At 44.2% G+C, this 20,216-nt stretch overlaps 1 protein-coding gene across 1 annotated transcript in view; it reads right to left on the minus strand.

The window, feature by feature from the left end:
• Positions 1-12,327: 12,327 nt before the first annotated feature.
• The window catches only part of LOC308282433 (son of sevenless homolog 1-like), a gene marked incomplete at both ends in the record, with an annotated part of 35,597 nt that continues 27,708 nt past the window's right edge, over positions 12,328-20,216 (minus strand). The window contains one exon of the mRNA XM_080722778.1: positions 12,328-12,687. Within this exon, the coding sequence (XP_080578904.1) occupies positions 12,328-12,687 (360 nt within the window). The remainder of the gene's footprint in view (positions 12,688-20,216) is intronic.

Here is a 20,216-nt window from a genome sequence, read left to right on the forward strand (position 1 = left end):
CTCTCTTGATGCACCTTCTCTTTATTGATACTGTACTGCTCTTGTTTTTTCCCTCCTATCTATCTTTTTTTTTGTCTTACTTATCTGTAACTTTGTATTTAACTGTATACTGCTGTGCTACAACTGGACAACTGAATTTCCCCCTTGAGATAATAAAGGTATCTATCTATCTATCTATCTATCTATCTATCTATCTATCTATCTAAGAATGGGATTCCATCCCACAGCAAAATGTGGCTAGGTTGGTGACCAGCATGAGGAGGAGGTGCCAAGCTGCTGGGACTTTTCCTTATTACTGTAGGAGAGTGCAATCTTCAATTATCCAAGCAACAAAGGTGAATAACAACAGAACAGGATTACAGGCCATTTTGGCACATTTTGGGTCGGCGCTACTCACACCTTTGGCTGTGTTGCTCATTCCATGATTGCCCAACGCTTACAATACCAACTGGTATTATTAAAGGGGAGATATAACGGACCAAAGTTAAGTTATCTTACTTTTTTATACTATACTATACTATGTGTCTATCTCACAGTCAGTCAGTCAGTCAGTCAGTCAGTCAAATAGACAGTCAGTCAGACAGGACGGGCAGACAGACCGTCAGTCAGTGTATTTCAGGTGTTGTGCTGTAATATTTTCAGCAGGTTTTATGCCATGAAGCTTGTCTTTACCTGCACTGTCCTGACTCCACAAACACCTTTGACACTGTAGATCATAAATGTATCGACAGAACTATGAACTTTATTTCCATTTTCCAACCATGGTTTTATTGAAACTTTTTTGCATGTGCTACGTGCATGCATAGTGTCTGTTGATTAATTTGACACATACACCAATACCTCATTTCAAGCCATCTTCGTCGGTATGTATACCACCTCGCATGTTGCTACCTCAATGTACATTTTCGATATGTTACCCAGCCTTAGTACATAGATAGAAAGAACAAATGTAGATCATAAACGTACAGTCAGAACTAACTCATTCAATGTCCATTCCTGTTCTACGAGCAGAGGTTTGTGTGATCAGGACAGCAAGACAGTTATTAGCAGCCAACAGAACAACAGTGTTTTCAGCTACAATCTGTTTGTTTTTTTAGTAGCAGTGCAGCTTTAAGGCGTGGTTCACCAAAAAAAATAACTTTATTTCTATTGCTTATACTATTAAAGAATATACAAACAACCTTCCATAGAAATAAAGTGATTGTTTTGGGTGGACGAGCCGCATTGAAGGTGTTTAGTAGCGGTGCAGCCTAACTTCATACTTAAAAAGGTACAACGCGTACGTCAGAGTGAATTGACATCAAGCAAAGTTTTTCAAACGCTCAGCATTCAGAGTAGCCAATCCCTGCAGAGAGGGCGGGTCCACAGCATTTCCCCGCTTGATTTCTATTGGACAGCCTAACGGGCCAGCGTGAAATTGATTGGTTGGCCTTTGAGGCGGTGCCTCTGAAATATGTCACAACAGTGACACCTACTGGTTGAAACAAAAGGTTTTTATTTTATTTTATTTTATTTTATTTTATTTTATTTTGTATGAAACTCAAGTTTGTTTAAGACTGAAAACATTTCTTTATCAACTTAAAGAATATTATATATATATATATTATATATATATATATATTCTATCAACTTAAAGGACAACTCCACCCTAAATAACATCTAATAGGCTAATTGTCCTACTTATATTGATCCCAAATGACTGTCCATTGGGTTTACTAGTTGTTACTAGTTGTCATTACAAACACATCCATGCCTTGGTTGTCCCACACAAGCCGGTGTAGTCTGCTAAACAGATGTTATGCTGTTCTGTGTTTAGCCATGAAGTCCCGGAAAAGACACACTGTTTTTTTGGCCAGTACAGTAACTTTGATTGGCAGTTGTGCTGAATGCTCACCCCAAAACATGATTTACAAGTCTGTAGCGGCTGGTGTGGGACAACCAAGGCATGGATGTGTGTTAGTAATGACAACTAGTAACACATTCATGAAAACCATTAAAATAACTTTTGACCGCAACAAATAGTGTAAAAGTGATAGGCTTATGGGCTCGACTCTAAGCTATTAGCCGGGGACCCAGTCACCAACATGTGAGAAGACCTGTGATTTTCTGCCGTACTTTTTATTTCTGTTTTATCTATTAGTTTGGTCATTAAGGTCCACAAAATGAGAGGCCTGCTCTGCCGGAAACATCGCGAAAAAACGTTATGGCCATTTGTAAATTCACTGTCCCATTGACTCCACTAGAAATATTTAAAAAAAATCTTCTTTAAGTAGCATGTGAGGGGTCAAACTAGGGGTTCTTCATCATTCTGAATCCATTGCAAGCATTTGTTTTGCATGAAAAACATTCCTTGGGCAAAATGTCGGCCCCCAAAAACTTGGATGGCCGAAATCTTGCCCAAGGAATGTTTTTCATGCAAAACAAATGCTTGCAATGGATTCAGAATCATGAAGAACCCCTAGTTTGACCCCTCACATGCTAATTAAAGAGGATTGTTTTCTTCTTTTTTTATACTTCTAGTGGAGTCAATGGGACAGTGAATATACAAATGGCCATAACCTTTTTTCACGATGTTTCCGGCAGAGGAGGCCTCTCATTCTGTGGACCTTAATGACCAAACTAATAGATGAAACAGAAATAAAAAGTACGGCAGAAAATCACAGGTTCGGGTTGAATTCATTGAGCTTTTGGGCTTGTGGGTCCCTGACTATATGAGAGCTGCTGGGTTCTGCTGGGGAAAATGGACAACAAGGGAATTTCTGCCTAATGGACCCCATGGACATGCAGTGATTTGGGATCAATATACGTAGGAAAATGAGCCAAGACATGGGTTGACACTAAGGTCTCAGAGGCACTTGCCCTTCGGGCAAGTATAGGTCATGTTCTACTTGCCCAAAGGTTCAGATGTTTAGACAGATATCTGGTGTTGTTGTGTTAGACGGTTGCGTCCCCTCTCAAATGAGCACTTGCCCGGTCGGGCAACCTGAAAGCCAACTTCACCTGCCCGAAGGTTTTATTTACCTGCCGGGGGCAGGTGGGCAAGCCTTAGTGTCAATGCCTGCAAGATGTTATTTAGGGCTTTAAAGATTAACTCCAAAATGCTGTATTTTTCTATCAATTTCTCACCCAATTTAGCGTTATTTTATTTGTTAGGGTTCGGTTCTGCGCTAATAATTAAATTTCTGCTGACGCTGCTGCGGTAGAGTACAGGAAGTAATAGAGTACAGGAAGTAATAGAGTACAGGAAGTAGCACAGGAAGTGCCCTGCAGGGAAATGCTGTCTTTCCATTGGTGCCCAGGTGGTCAGGTGACATCTGGAGTGTTTGCTGTCTCTATACAGCCTCCACCAATCAGCGGCGGCCAAAGCAAAAGTAGAACCAAGCAAAGGACCATATATGGTCACCGTGAATAAAAACGATAAATTAAATGTCTCGTTAAGAGATATCTCATATCTGCCAATCGTCGCCGAACAGGAAGTGAAAAGGGGGGGGAGGTGCCAGAAGCCAAGGGGGAGTTTCAGTGCATTCAGCTTTCTTTTTTTTCAATCTTTCTTTTTTTTATGATAAAATCTCCACTCAGAGGAGGGGGGTCAGCAGGGGAAGGGGGGGGGGGGGGGGGGGGGTGCAGCGGGGGAATAGAACCGACAACCTCACCATATTTATAAGATCCTTGAACACCAAATCCTGACAACACACATGAGTCAGCTACACACACGCACACACACACACACACACACAAGCACGCACACATCCACAACACGCACACACGCACACGCACACGCACACGCACACACACACACACAGACACACACACACACACACACACACACACACACACACGCGCGGGGTTACAGCCAGGTAGACACACATCTCACAGTAAGAACAATCAACAGTTCAGAGAACAAGGTTATGTAGTCTTAAGTCTTAAATCTCACAGTGCTGATTAGTCTCAGTCTGGCTTTCAGAGGCATTTTGTTTAAAGATGCAGTGCCATGATTGTTGTTCCCCTAAAACATGATGATCAGGTATTATGATTATACTAGGAGGAAGATCTTTTTTCCAATAAAGTGTTAAAATTATGTTTTTATGGTGACCCAGCTGAATGTAAAAGGGTTATCCATTGCAAGCAATTTGTTTTGCATGAAAAAACATTCCTTGGGCTAGATTTCGGCCCCCCAAAACTGTGAAAAGTGATGAGTCATCACTTTTTTCCACTTTTCACTGTTTTGGGCTGCCAAAAGTTAACCCAAGGAATGTTTTTCATGCAAAACAATGCTTGCAGTGGATTCAGAATCATTTTTATATTTCTAGTGGAGTCAATGGGACAGTGAGTGGCCATAACTTTTTTCGCGATATTTCCGGCAGAGCAGGCCTCTCATTCTGTGGACCTTAATGACCAAACTAATAAATAAAACAGAAATAAAAAGTATGGCAATCACTGGTCCTACAATCACAGGTCCTACACTATTCCTTAAGCTTTTGGGCTTGTGGGTCCCCGGCTACAAGGAAGGCAAAAGTGCACATTATAACCCCACCCTGTAATGTGAGTAATGTTAACTCCATAGACACATACAAAACAGAAAAAAGTACAAAACTATGGCACCACCTCTTTAAGTTCCCTCCATTGGCTCCTGGTCACTGGCCACACCCACTAAAATACACTGATGTTATGTTGGCCTGCAAGGCGACCAGACACATGACCCTAAGACCCCTCTCGCTCACCCAGATCAGAACCTTCCCTAGAACAGTGGTTCTCAACCTTTTCAGGCCGCAACCCCCAAAAGAATCATATTTTACTGGGGGAGCCCCCACCCTGACGAGCACTAAGAGTTGAGGATACATTTTGTATGACATGGTTCTATTATGAAAATAGCAGATCTACATGCTCACATGTGAGCATGTAGATCTGCTTTTTTCACAATTTCTGCGTCTTATATTTTACAATTTGGCCAATGTTTAACTTGTCATTATAGAGGTATTAAAAAGTCCTTTAATTGTCACTCTATACAATTAAAGTTCATGCTGGTTGGTTTACTGTTGAGTGAGAAAACAATGTTGCACATTAGGTTAATCATCTGGGGACCCCCCAAAATCCTTTGGGGACCGACCCACAGGTTGAGAACCACTGCCCTAAAACACCCTGGACAACGCTCCACGCGTCCCAGACTCTTCTCCCTTCCCTAAAACACCCTGGACGACGCTCCACGCGTCCCAGACTCTTCTCCCTTCCCTAAAACACCCTGGACGACGCTCCACGCGTCCCAGACTCTTCTCCCTTCCCTAAAACACCCTGGACGACGCTCCACGCGTCCCAGACTCTTCTCCCTTCCCTAAAACACCCTGGACAACGCTCCACGTGTCCCAGACTCTTCTCCCTTCCTTAAAACACCCTGGACAACACTCCTCACATCCCAGACTCTTCTCCCTTCTCTAAAACACCCTGGACAACGCTCCACGTGTCCCAGACTCTTCTCCTTTCCCTAAAACACCCTGGACGACGCTCCACGCGCGTCCCAGACTCTTCTCCCTTCCCTAAAACACCCTGGACAACCCTCCATGTGTCCCAGACTCTTCTCCCTTCCCTAAAACACCCTGGACGACGCTCCACGCGTCCCAGACTCTTCTCCCTATAGGATCATAGAATGCAGAGAGACAGTGTAGTGTCTCAGTAAACTATAGGATCATAGAATGCAGAGAGACAGCGTAGTGTCTCAGTAAACTATAGGATCATAGAATGCAGAGAGACAGTGTAGCGTCTCAGTAAACTATAGGATCATAGAATGCAGAGAGACAGCGTAGTGTCAGTAAACTATAGGATCATAGAATGCAGAGAGACAGCGTAGCGTCTCAGTAAACTATAGGATCATAGAATGCAGAGAGACAGCGTAGTGTCTCAGTAAACTATATGATCATAGAATTCAGAGAGACAGCGTAGTGTCTCAGTAAACAATAGGATCATAGAATGCAGAGAGACAGCGTAGTGTCTCAGTAAACTATAGGATCATAGAATTCAGAGAGACAGCGTAGTGTCTCAGTAAACAATGGGATCATAGAATGCAGAGAGACAGCGTAGTGTCTCAGTAAACTATAGGATCATAGAATGCAGAGAGACAGCGTAGCGTCTCAGTAAACTATAGGATCATAGAATGCAGAGAGACAGCGTAGTGTCTCAGTAAACAATAGGATCATAGAATGCAGAGATACAGCGTAGCGTCTCAGTAAACTATAGGATCATAGAATGCAGAGAGACAGCGTAGCGTCTCAGTAAACTATAGGATCATAGAATTCAGAGAGACAGCGTAGTGTCACAGTAAACTATAGGATCATAGAATGCAGAGAGACAGCGTAGCGTCTCAGTAAACTATATAGGATCATAGAATGCAGAGACAGCGTAGCGTCTCAGTAAACTATAGGATCATAGAATGCAGAGAGACAGCGTAGCGTCTCAGTAAACTATAGGATCATAGAATGCAGAGAGACAGCGTAGCGTCTCAGTAAACTATAGGATCATAGAATGCAGAGAGACAGCGTAGCGTCTCAGTAAACTATAGGATCATAGAATGCAGAGAGACAGCGTAGCGTCTCAGTAAACTATAGGATCATAGAATGCAGAGAGACAGCGTAGTGTCTCAGTAAACTATAGGATCATAGAATGCAGAGAGACAGCGTAGTGTCTCAGTAAACAATAGGATCATAGAATGCAGAGAGACAGCGTAGCGTCTTCAGTAAGCTATAGGATCATAGAATGCAGAGAGATAGTTTAGCGTCTCAGTAAACAATAGGATCATAGAATGCAAAGAGACAGTGTAGCGTCTCAGTAAACTATAGGATCATAGAATGCACTATGCAGAGAGACAGTGTAACGTCTCAGTAAACAATAGGATCATAGAATGCAGAGACAGTGTTGCGTCTTCAGTAAGCTATAGAACTTTGTTCTATTCTGCTCAGAGTCAGTATTACCAATCTCAAACAGAGTCAGTGTTACCAATGGCACTAATGAAGGCTCTGTTCCATTCTGCTCAAACAGAGTCAGTGTTACCAATGATGCTAATGAAGGCTCTGTTCCATTCTGCTCAAACAGAGTCAGTGTTACCAATGACACTAATGAAGGCTCTGTTCCATTCTGCTCAAACAGAGTCAGTGTTACCAATGACACTAATGAAGGCTCTGTTCCATTCTGCTCAAACAGAGTCAGTGTTACCAATGACACTAATGAAGGCTCTGTTCCATTCTGCTCAAACAGAGTCAGTGTTACCAATGACACTAATGAAGGCTCTGTTCCATTCTGCTCAAACAGAGTCAGTGTTACCAATGACACTAATGAAGGCTCTGTTCCATTCTGCTCAAACAGAGTCAGTGTTACCAATGACACTAATGAAGGCTCTGTTCCATTCTGCTCAAACAGAGTCAGGGTGCTGATATTGTGCATGTTGGCTCACTAGAAACACTCTGCTACACCAGTGGGTCTCAAAGTGTGGTCCAGGGACCCCTCATGGTCCCTTGAGGGGGGTTCCAGATTACAGGTGTGTAACTCAGAGTTTGTGTACACAGTGTAGGCTACACATGGTTCCATGTGTATAGGCCTACACGCTCAGAGTTGTGGGGGTCCTTGAAATTAAGAGCTTTGTGGACCAATGTGCTGCAATAAATGCAAGAGAGCCTTCATCAGTGTAAGTGGTAACACCTGTGATGACAGTAAGGAAGATGCACTCCTTTCCTAGATAGATAGATAGATAGATAGATAGATAGATAGATAGATAGATAGATAGATAGATAGATAGGATAGCCTGCATATAGGCCTATATACAAATGTATACTGTATACAAATAGGCCCACACACACACACACACACACACACACACACACACACACACACACACACACACACACACACACACACACACACACACACACACACACACACACACACTGCATATAGTCATAGCATCATCTTCAGTCAACACAGCTAGCATCATCCAGCTATAATAGCCTACACTTCAAGCACCGCTGCAGACAGTGAAACACCAGATCTGAAGCACATCTGCACAGACAGACAGCAGCAGTGGACGGCTTGTAGATCTGTCTAGGTTTTTTTATCCGCACTGCGCCTGAACGGACCCACCTTCCACTGACCGCACACGGCCGCCAGAGGGCGCACTAGGCCCTCTCTGCCGTCTGTCTCTCTCTCTCTCTCTCTCTCTCTCTCTCTCTCTCTCTCTCTCTCTCTCTCTCACACACACACACACACACACACACACACACACACACACACACACACACACACACACACACACACACACACACGCACGCACACTGAGAGTCTAATCTGATTAAACACACACAGCTACTACACACCAACCGGACACAACTTGCATTAAGTCCTTACAAGTCATTATAATCACACAGGCTAATAATGACACGTCAGATAATAATAATGACAATACTACTACCAATAATAATAATAATAATAATAAGGCGTTCTGTTTAATCATATCTACAGACTATAGCTTTAGCTTTATATCATGTGATGGACAGACAGCCTGTAGTATTATTTATTCACGTTTCAAACATGAATATAAGCCTTCTATAGCCTAGATATTAATATGATTTCTATATTATAAAGGTAAACCTCCAATAGATATATGAATATGATCTCTATACAATAATATCCATGTGTATTGATCATAGATAGAGTCATACTCTGAATATGGTAATGATTATTGCGGGCCTTTCATCCGGACGATGATTTCATCTCACAATATAGGCCTAATATAGCCGTTATAGGTATTAACAGGCAGATTAACATTAAAATACATCATTGTACAAATAAAACCTCTCTCTCACACGCACGCACGCAGCTCTGTGCCTGCGTGCGTGCGTGTGTGCGCGCGTGTGTGTGTGTGTGTGACGGGCGTTTCTCGTGCACGTGAAGGATAATGACAGTTACAACAGCACTATAACGGACAACAACGAGGATGATAAAACAGTGATGACAATAAAATCGTGTTGTGTTGTTTTTTTTACCTCCTGTTCTCAAGGTGACAGGACGACCACAGTAGATGCTCTCCTCTCCTGCTGCTGCAGCGGGCTTCAATCAGGTCCGCCATGTCTCCTCCTCCTCTGTCTGTACCCTCCTGGCCGTTATTAGCATCATGGCTTCAATCTCTGTATTATCCTTATGGGGAGCTGCTAGCCTGATGCTAGTACGCATACAGTGTAATGTAACGGGGCTGCTAACGGCTTAGCATGTCTGTGCGTGTGTGTGTGCGTGTGGTGATGCTGCAGAGAGAGAGAGAGAGATAGATGCAGGAGCTACTAGTGATGCTGCAGTTTAGCACCTAGGAGCTAACAGCCTTAGCATGTGTGTGTGTGTGTGTGTGTGTGTGTGTGTGTGTGTGTGTGTGTGTGTGTGTGTGTGTGTGTGTGTGAGAGAGAGAGAGAGAGATGCTGCAGAGAGAGAGAGAGAGATGGAGGCCATCGAGCATCATCAGCACCAGCAGCACCCAGGCAGGCAGCACCTCCCTCTCCTCCTCTCCTCTCCTCTCCTCTCCCTCTGAGCGTGTGTTCAGCGCCCTCTCCCTCAGCGGAGGGAAACGGGTTTGAATTATTGATTGAAGACTTTATTAGAGGTTTGCATAGGAAAAGGTACAGTTTCATGACAGTAGAGTTCACTGTCGCTATAGGTCAACTAAAAGGATAAACACCACAAGAGCGCCTTTGGCTCGTTTCAATTGGGGTTCTTTTTTTTAACCTCATTAACATTGAACTAGAAGTTCGCAGCCCTTAGGGCCGCTCACGTCTAGACAGGGCCGCTGCAACCCATGTTGGTGCCCGACGCACAACTGGCTGTTTGGTGTCCCCTTCAACAATGACGTTCCCACATGTCCCTAAGGCCCAGTTGTCCAGGTACCCACCTCTCCAAGTGATCACGTGTCCCTGGTGCCCAACTTCCCAGGTGCCCACTTCTCCAAGTGCCCACATGTCCCTAGTGCCCAGATGGTTTTGGTCGCAAGTTGTCCAGGTCCCCACTTCCCCAAGTGCCCACATGTCCCCACTTCCCCAAGTGCCCACATGTCCCTAGTTGTCCAAGTGCCCACATATCCCTAGTTGTCCAGGTGCCCACATGTCCCTAGTTGTCCAGGTGCCCACATGTCCCTAGTTATCCAGGTGCCCACATGTCCCTAGTGCCCACATGTCCCTAGAACCCAGTTGTCCAGGTGTCCACCTCTCCAAGTTCCTACATGTCCCTAGTGCCCACTGCCCAGTTGTCCACCTCTCCAAGTTCCTGCATGTCCTTAGTGCCCACTGCCCAGTTGTCCAGGTGGGCACCTCTCCAAGTGCCCACATGTCCCTAGTTGTCCAGGTGCCCACATGTTCCTACTGCCCAGTTGTCCGGGTTACCACCTCTCCAAGTGCCCACATGTCCCTAGTTGTCCAAGTGCCCACATGTCCCTAGTGCCCAGTTGTCCGGGTTACCACCTCTCCAAGTGCCCACATGTCCCTAGTTGTCCAAGTGCCCACATGTCCCTAGTGCCCAGTTGTCCAGGTACCCACCTCTCAGTTGTGACAAAACAGGATGCTGTGTCAACAGAGGAACATGCAGCAAAAGATACCAAGGATTCGTCAGTGATGTCACTGCCATGCCATGCACTTCTTATGCAACGCAGAAGAAGCCAGTCAGGTGATGTGTCTATTCTGCTGGCTGGCTGGCTCTTGGAGGCCCCCTGGTGGCCGAGGCCTGTTTCAATTGAAGCCGGTGAAACATAGCAAAGGCAGCCACTGGTGTTGTTGTGAAGTCAAACCAGAGCTCTGGTCCATCTGTATAAGATGTGACACCGTTTTTAAAACATTTATTGTATTTTACTTTATTTCATTTTCCTTTACATGATCATTGGCAACCAGAGAGAAATAAATTGAGACACACACACACACACACACACACACACACACACACACACACACACACACACACACACACACACACACACACACACAGACAGAGAGAGAGAGAGAGAGAGAGAGAGTCCCTTTACATCAGAGTTATGAGGCAGGCTTTGAAAGAAAAAAAAACATTCAATAATAACTCTCTCATTGGTTAAAAAGTGTCATGTGACTGGTTTGTGACTAATGAGAAACGGCCTACAAGTGTAATAAAATGGACCAATGACAATCATCCTGACCCCCCCTCATCCATTTATACGTTGGCTGTTCAAAAAGCTCACAGAACATTGTAGATCTGCTATGTCATCTCACAGGGACAGAAGAGTAAATACTGTTTTTAGGCCAGAGCGTTTGTCTCCTGACCAATCACAGTGCGTCCTTGCATAAGCTCCTCCCCCTCCTCTCCTCAGCTCCGGTAGGAATAACACGCTCGCCACCCCACGGTCCAATCACAAGGGTCTTTCAGGAGGGTTGGGTCCAATAGGAGAGGGTCTTTCAGGAGGGTTGGGTCCAATAGGAGAGGGTCTTTTTAGGAGGGGAGGGGTTTGGCCAGTGGGACAGGAGGATGCATACAGTAGACATAGAAAGGTAGACCTCTGGGGTTGGCGAAAGGGCCTTTCTGTTTGGAGTTTGCATGTTCTCCCCGCGTCTCCTAGGGTAGTTACCCTCACAAAAACATGCTGTAATCCTGGTCTCTATACTGCCTGATGGAGGGGAAAGGAACTGGTTGGAATAACGTGTTCCTTCCACGAGCTATGTCCAAACCAATCACCAATGTGCTTCCTTTCTCGGTCTGGTTGTCCTCCTAAGAGTCTCCTTATGAGAACTTACTTTCTAATTTCCAATCAAATGGCTGCATTTGGAGCGACCCGCCTCACACCGCTCCTGATTGGTCGAGGGGCTGCTACAACTCTCGCATTTTGTAAACAAACATGGCGGACCCCATGTCCGACGCAAGTTCACAAATCGCAAATAAAAGCTGCATTAAGCAAAGTTTTATCTGAAATCAACGGCATCTCATAACTTAAAAACGAACAACAGTTTGCACCTTTGGAATTTCTGTCTGGAAAAGACGTATTTGCTGTTCTACCGACGATGTTTTGATGCGCTGGTGTCTACTGACTGGACCTGTCAGTCAAATTAAGTAACTACGTCATCGCGTAATGCGTTGTCTATGGAAAACTCCCAGACTCTCCCCTGGGAGAGTCTGGCTGTTGCGAAGCTAAATCAGAGGCAGGTGGGGGCGGGTCTTTTCGTACACAGCCTCTAAAAGAACAGCTGAGCCGCGCAACATCGGGAACTGGATGGAGACGTGCCAATAATAAAGCTCTGATGAAATGAATTGATAAGTCCCGGGAAAAGACGCTGTGCTGTGATTGGCCAGTGGTCACTTTGACTGGCGGCGTGGTCTCCGGCACCCGGGACGTCCCGCCTCCAGCTGTTGCGCGTCGCTCCTCCAGTGGACCGCGCCGGCGAACGAGGCGTGCAGCTTTTTATATCTGTGGGAGGAGGCGCGGTCAACAGAGTGGGGGGCGTGGCCAGCAGGGTGTGTGTCCGGGGGTAGGCCACGCCCCTGAGGGGGAGGGGCCAGGCGGAGGGGGCGGGGCTGCTGGAGGGGAGGGCGGGTCTCTGGCAGGGAGGCGGAGGAGAGACGGCCGGGAGAAGAGCCCCAATTGGACGAGGAACAGGAAGTGGTTGGATGACGAGGAGGAACTGCCGGAGGACTTCCTGTCCGTCTGGACAGCGTCTGTGGACAGACAGATAGACAGACGGACAGACAGACAGACAGGATAACATGTAAACAATGAACCTAGCATCTGTCTACTAGGACAGTGGTTCTCAACCTCTGGGTCGGGACCCCCCGGGGGAGTCCCCAAATCATTTTTCGGGGTCCCCAGATGATTAACTTAATGTGCAACATTGTTGCAACAGTAAACCAACATAAAGTTTAATTGTATACAGGGTATCTGCACATTTCTAAAGTGACAATTTTTTTTTTTTGTTATCAATTATTTTTATTTTCCATAATCAAAAGAAAAATGCAATTAACAGACATGCAACACAAACAATAGCAAAACAAGAAAAGGAAAAGAAGACCCACCCACCCCCTTTCCCCGGACCAACACGGAATGTACAATAGTGCATGCCTGTGCTAGGCTGTTACCACTATATAGTGATTTCTTGAATCATAGCCTTAAGCTTATCTGCAATGTCCGACCACATATTAATGTTTTCTTCTTTTGCTCCGTGTAACCTTGCTATCGACTGCTCTAAATATACTATATCTAGAAAGGTTAAGGCCCACTGGCGAAACGTTAACGTATGAGGAGGTTTCCACCGCGTAGCTACCATCTTCTTCGCCGCCGTTAATCCAGCAAAGAAGATGCGCTTGCGTATATTGTTTAGTTGCAACTGTGAGACGTCATTTAATAAAAATAAAGAAGGAGAAGATATGATATTGATACTAAAAATAGTTGAAAGTTTTGAGGCAACCATATTCCAGAATGACGACACATTTGGGCATTCCCAAACCATGTGAAGGAAGGTACCAATACTATTTGAGGCGCAGAGAGTGCAGTTGGGATTATTCAAAATCCTCATAGCACATAGTCTGCGAGGAGTTAAATAAGTCCGATGAACAACATTTAAATGAATTTGTTGATGGTCTGGATTTCTAGAAGATAGCCTAATGTTAGACCATACTGTGTCCCAACAAAAGTCAGGGTCCAAATTTGGTACATCATTCCTCCAAACAGTATCAACAGATAGGGGCCCATAACTACAGTCTAATAAAAAACCATATAGGGTGGAAACCAAACCTCTTGTTCTGTTACCATCACAGATAAACTCATGGAAGGGGTGCAATCTAAGGGGAGCTTGCCATGGGACCCCATAGGTCCTCATGGACGTTCTCAGTTGGAAGTAGAAAAAAAGGGTATTTCCAGGCAGATTGAAGATGTCACACAAATCTCGAAAAGGTCGTAAACCATTTCTATCAAATAAGTCCCCTAATGTACGAATCCCCTTAGCCCTCCACCTTGGAAAGCGAATGGGGCGATCCTCTATTAAAAGTCTTTGATTATTGAACACTGGGGAAAATAAGTTCCATTTACAATCAATCTTACACATCTTTTCAGCTGCCCTCCATACTGCCACTAAATGAGAAATGATAGGTCCAAAGCGAACTTTGCATTGATGTGTAGTTATGTTTGAATAGATAAGATCTCTCAATTCAACAGGCTGCACTAAACTCTCCTCAAGCTCTCTCCAAGAAACCTTATTTGCTGGGTTAAACCAATTTAAAAGGGGGCGGAGCGTGAAGGCCCAATAATAAAATTTAAAGTTGGGCAATGAAAGGCCGCCATCATCTCTAGCACGTTGTAATAGAGAAAGTTTAAGACGAGGGCGTTTCCCTTTCCACACAAACTTAGATATCGAAGAGTGAAGCTTATTCCAGTATTGCGGCGGTGGTGGCAAAGGGAGCATAGAGCTTACAAAGTTAACCCTAGGAAGAACATTCATCTTTATGATTGAAACTCGAGCTTGGAGAGAGTTGGGCAAAGATGACCATCTATCTAAATCAAGACAAATCTTATTTAGAGTGTCACCATAGTTGTTCTTAACAATAGCCTGAAGAGAGGGGAAAATATCTATGCCAAGATATTTGAATTGGCTTACTACTGGGATTATGGACGGCAGGATAGCAGATCTCATCTGATCATTTAGAGGTAGAAGGGCTGACTTCGTCCAATTAATTTTGTAGCCAGAAATGGAACTGAACTGATCAAAAATTTGAAGGACGTGAGTAATTGACTGTGGTGCATTCTCAATGAACAGTAGAATATCATCAGCATATAGGGAAATGCGATGCTGTGTGTTGTTAATCGAAACAGGAGTAATATCTGCAGACTGACGCACTGTCTGAGCCAAGGGTTCGAGTGAAAGTGCGAAAAGGAGAGGACTAAGGGGACAACCCTGCCTTGAAGATCTGCCAATCGTGAATAGCGGCGAACAGATCTTACCGGTTAGGACCATCGCTGACGGATTAGAATAAAGTACTTTAACAAAATGTATGAATGAAGCACCAAATCCCATTTTATCTAGTACAGCCCACAGGTAAGACCATTCCAGACGATCAAATGCCTTCAACGCATCGAGCGACAACACTGCGGCGGGAGTCCTCAGCTCCTTAGCCCTATCGATGATATGCAATAGTCGTCTAGCATTATCAGAGGCTAGTCTAGTTCCTATGAAACCTGTCTGATCACAGTGTACTAAGGTGGTCATAAAACCCTGCAAGCGACGCGCAAGCACCTTAGCAAAAACTTTTAGATCAGAATTCAAAAGTGAAAGCGGTCTATAGCTTGCGCAATCTGTGGGATCCTTGTTCTTCTTCAACAATAATGATATAATAGCTACATTCACATCCCTGGAGAAAGAGCCACTTTCAATTGCATATCGAAACATGTCTAGCATCAGCTGACCTAGATCTTCCCAAAAGATGGCATAAAGTTCAGGGGGTATCCCATCCAAACCAGGCGACTTGCCCCTACGCATTGCGAGCACAGCTTCCTGTAATTCCGCCAGATGGAGCGGTCTATCTAAGGCTTCCGCATCCGCCTCGCTAAGGGTTGGTAACTGTATGTTGGATAAAAAATCATTGCATACTGCATCATCGTGAATGACCTCGGAGGTGTAGAGCTCATCATAAAAAGCACGAAACGTGGCATTGACCTCTTTGGGTTCTGTAACCATGGCTCCCGTTGTTGATTTGACACTAACAATATCAGCAAAATGCTCATTGGATCTAAGACGTAAAGCCAGTAAGTGACTGGGTCTTGCACTATTAAAATAGTAGTTTTGCCTTGTGCGTTTCATTTGAAATTCTGAGCGGCGCTTGAGAATGGAGTTAATTTCTTTCTTAACTAGCTCCCTCTGGGTTGCTGTACTAACATCAAAGTTATTTTGGAGAGAATTATCCAAAGTAGAAAACCGAGATTCCAATTCCACCAGTTTGGCTGACCTTAATTTTCTCTGAGTGGACGCATAGAGGGTTGTATTACTCCTGATAAAGCCTTTAATTGCATCCCAAAGAATTCTGGGATCCTCAACTGAGCCTGTATTGATATTTATAAATTCGCGCAAACCAGTTTGAAACTGAGCTACAAATGCCGCATCGCGCAGCAGTGTGGTGTTAAACCGCCATCTAGGAGCTCTATCTATAACCTGTTTCAGTGAAGCAACACACAGCACCGCCTTGTGATCCGAGAGTGACATTGGGAGCAACTCTACCTTGGCAATTTTATGAAACAAGCTAACAGGGGCAAAAACGTAATCGATCCTAGAGAATGAAGCATGCCTACCCGACAGAAAAGAAAAATCTCTAACCGTTGGGTTCATTAAACGCCAGATGTCGAGTAAGCCAGTTGAGTTTGCCCAAGCACGTAGTTCTGCAGACGCTAGTGCTTGTTCTCTGCTTTCTACCCCAGTGGATCTATCTAGGTTATGTTGCCATGTTGCATTGAAGTCAGCACCAACAATGATTTTGAAATCCGTCAGTTCCAATAAGGTTTTAGTTAGTAATTTGTAAAACTCTTTGTCTAAAACATTTGGAGCATACACAGAGACTAGTGCTAGCATTTTACCCTCCAAGCGGATTTTAGCAACAGCTATCCTCCCGTCACTGTCAGACCAATCACCCAAAAAATCCAACCTAAGGTTACGTCTAGCCAATATGGCTACTCCCTTGGTTTTGGAAGAAGCAGCTGAAAAGGCTAAAACACGATAATGTTTATTAGCCAATCGGTTGGAATGCTCTTTTAAAAGATGAGACTCCTGTATAAATGCAAAGTCAATTGATTTAGATCGCAAAACCCCCAAAATGCTGGTTCGCTTATGCGGTATATTCGCTCCCCTTACATTGAAACTTAGAAATTTATATTCTGTCATAATTGTGGTTCAAACCATACGCACAGCAAGCACAGTAGAACATTTTAGAATTTCCTAGTTGGTCCCTCACAACAAACCTTCCCAACAGAAAAACAAAACAACCCCAAAAGGAACAGAAAGGAAAAAGCAACATCAAACGAACATAAAAAAACACATAACATTGAAGCTTGAGGGGGAAAACCCCATTAGCATCAGAGTGCACAAAAACAGTTCCCCACCCCATCAACCTATTAGTCAACCTTCATTTCACTCTGTCAGAGAGTGCAAACAAGTAACTGCCCAAAAGTAACCATACATTGCCCTCTGGTGGTTATGTAAATATATAACAGATCACCAAAGTAAAAACAACAACAACAAAAAAGTGCCTTCTTGTGGCTGAATAGCTCTCAAACATTCCATCCGCTCAAATTATGATCAATCTCCCCACTTCATATCACTTAAATAAATTAGAATGGTATGTTAACATTTCTAGTAAAGAAGGGGGAGAGAAAAAAGAAAAGAATAAAGGGAAAAAAAAGAGGGGACTATAACAACTGTAATAATAATAATCAGTCCAGCATTAGGCCCACTTAGAATGTGATAAAGCCCTATAAGCCACGTTAATGCAAATAACCAAACACTTGTGACAGATAAGTGGAAATAAGGCTGTCACCACGACACGGCACTAATATAATATTAATAATAAAAATAAATAAAAAAGGAAATCAGTGTATATGATATAAAACATATATGCACTTACATATGTAGTTAGAAATAGAAATTAAAAGCACATCCGGGGGGCCATATGCAGCAAAGCACACACAGTGTTAATGCATACTGCGCCACATACAGCCCCCCCTATGCATCCATGCATACAAACCACAATTACTAATTAGAAGGGGGAAAAAAAAGAAAGAAAAGAAAAGTCTGTATACATAAGAATTTACATAAAACACAGTTATGTGTGATTAGGAAACCATATACAACACAGCACACAAGATGCATACTGCGCCATATACAGCTCCCTGTACATGCCCAAAAGGCCAGTGCAAACTTAGATAAATGTCAATCATATTATAGTTAAGTCTGTTTCCGTCTTAAACAGTAAACTACCATACTTCAAACAGTGAACATACCCAATCACGATTACAAAATAAATATCCCCAATACAGAGCTCCCCTCTCCCCCATCAAGAAATTAACATTTTAGAAGACAACAAGTAAAGTAGGTAAATAACTACCCCCCCCCCCCCCCCCCCAGACAGCGGATCCACGAGCACGTAGAGCCAACGCGCCACGAGATCGTACATCCGCCAGCTATTGAGATTAGAAAAAAAAAAGAAAAGAAAAGAACGAGTCAATGAGCCAGGGAGAGAGAGAGAGAGGAAAAGCAGAGATAGGTAGAGAGACATAGGGAAAGGGCGGGAGAGCGAGTGGTCTCTCGAACCGCGGAGCCTTCACAATTTAGACCATATTATTTATATCTGTTTCGCCTTAAACAGTAGGCTACATTACTCAATACAAAGGCCAAAGCCCAGTCTCGCCCTCCTACCCGAGAAAGTAGCGTTTTAGGAGGCATAAACGAACCATAAACTAACAACCAACATAGCCGTCATTACCTAACAGAAAGAGAGAGAGAGAGAGAGAGAGAGAGAGAGAGAGAGACACACACACACACACAGCGAGAGAGAGAGCCATAGAGAGAGCCATAGAGAGAGAGAGAGAGAGAGAGAGAGAGAGAGGGAAAGCCGAGATAGATAGAGAGACACAGAGGGAAGACGAGAGAGAGAGCAGGCTCCGAACCGGGACACGGAACACGTTAGACAAAGCTTAACAGAGAGAGATAAAACCCTCTAGACCTATATAGTAAGCAGCACAACGCTCAATAAGAGCAAAGAAAAAGAATACAATAATAACAAGAACAATGTCCATTATATTCAAACAAAAAAGACAGTGAATTATGCTTATAGCTTTAGCAGCCCTAAATCCTCTCTCCTTGCGGTAACCTAAATTAAAACGAGTAACACCCATCTGCTTACAGATCTTATTAAAAAATAAAATATATCTTATTCTTCAATACAAATAAAATAGGCATTATGAAACGAAACACTTGAAAACACAACGTCAAGTCAGATGATGAGTCCAAAACAATAAGTAGGCTTACATTAACAACTCACCCTTTGGGGAGGAGGAGGAGGAGAGAGTGAGGAAAGAAAGACGCTGCGTAAAAGTCATCTCCAAAGTCCCAGCCAGCTTACCAACAGTCCATTAAAGGCAAAAGGATATCACATCGGCAGAATGTGTTTGAAAGCACGCGATCACGAAAGCAAAAGTGTCCCTGGTAAAAGTTAGTTCTCTGTAACTGTCGTCTCATCATCCTGCGTAGCTAGAGTCTCGTCCGCAGCACCTGGAGTCTTGAACTTATCCTTGCAAAAGGCCAGAGCTTCCTTGGGTGAGTTGAAAGTAGAAGTCGCCTCATCCACGGTTATCCAGAATTTGCTCGGGTGCCTTATTCCGTATTTAACTCCTTCCGCGGTGATGGAACGTAGGAATTCCTTTACTGGCCCGAAAGCTGCCCTTCTCTTTGATGTTTCAGCAGACCAGTCGGGGAAAATATACACCTTTTTGCCATTGTATGTCAGTTGGCCTGCTTTCCTGGAGAGCTGGAGTATGCGTTCCTTTACCCGGAAAAAATGGATCCTTGCCAGGAAAGCCCTTGGCTTATCAGAACGTGGATTGCCGGTCCGATGAGCACGATCCACCTCCGGGGGGGAGTCGGGAAACTCGTCGGGGAATGTTTTCTGCAAAAAAGACTGGATAAAGGCCACTGGGTCAGCCTTTTCTAGCCCAGGAGAGATCCCAATCACTCTTATGTTGTTCCTACGACTCCGGTCTTCTGCTATGACGAGCTTCTCCTCCAGATTAGCACATCTTCTCTCCAATTCAGTGATACACATCTGCAAACTGTCCATGGAGGAACCAAAGTTCTCAATGGCCTCCGCATGTTCAGCCACGGTCGTGTTCAGCGTGGCGACTGCAGGACGCAGCTCCTTTCCGAAGTCATCAATCTTCTTCAGTAATTTCTTCTCCAAGCCAAGCATCATGGGTTGAATAAAACCATCCATAAACTCTTTCAGTGATTCCTTGAGGACCTCGCGCAGCATGCTCTTTGTAACCGGAGCGTCAGCGTCGCCCTGCATTGCGCCGGCCATGTTGTCAGCGTTTGCGGTCGGAGACCTGGTACTCCTCGACCTCGTGTTAATCGTATTCGGCATGAAACACGAAACAACTGCAAAAACAGACGCTCACCAGTGTTTTGGCGTTTAAAGTCTCAAAAGAACTATAAAGG

The sequence above is a fragment of the Nannobrachium achirus genome, assembly GCF_963921795.1.
Source record: "Nannobrachium achirus genome assembly, chromosome: 3".
Taxonomy (NCBI): domain Eukaryota; kingdom Metazoa; phylum Chordata; class Actinopteri; order Myctophiformes; family Myctophidae; genus Nannobrachium; species Nannobrachium achirus.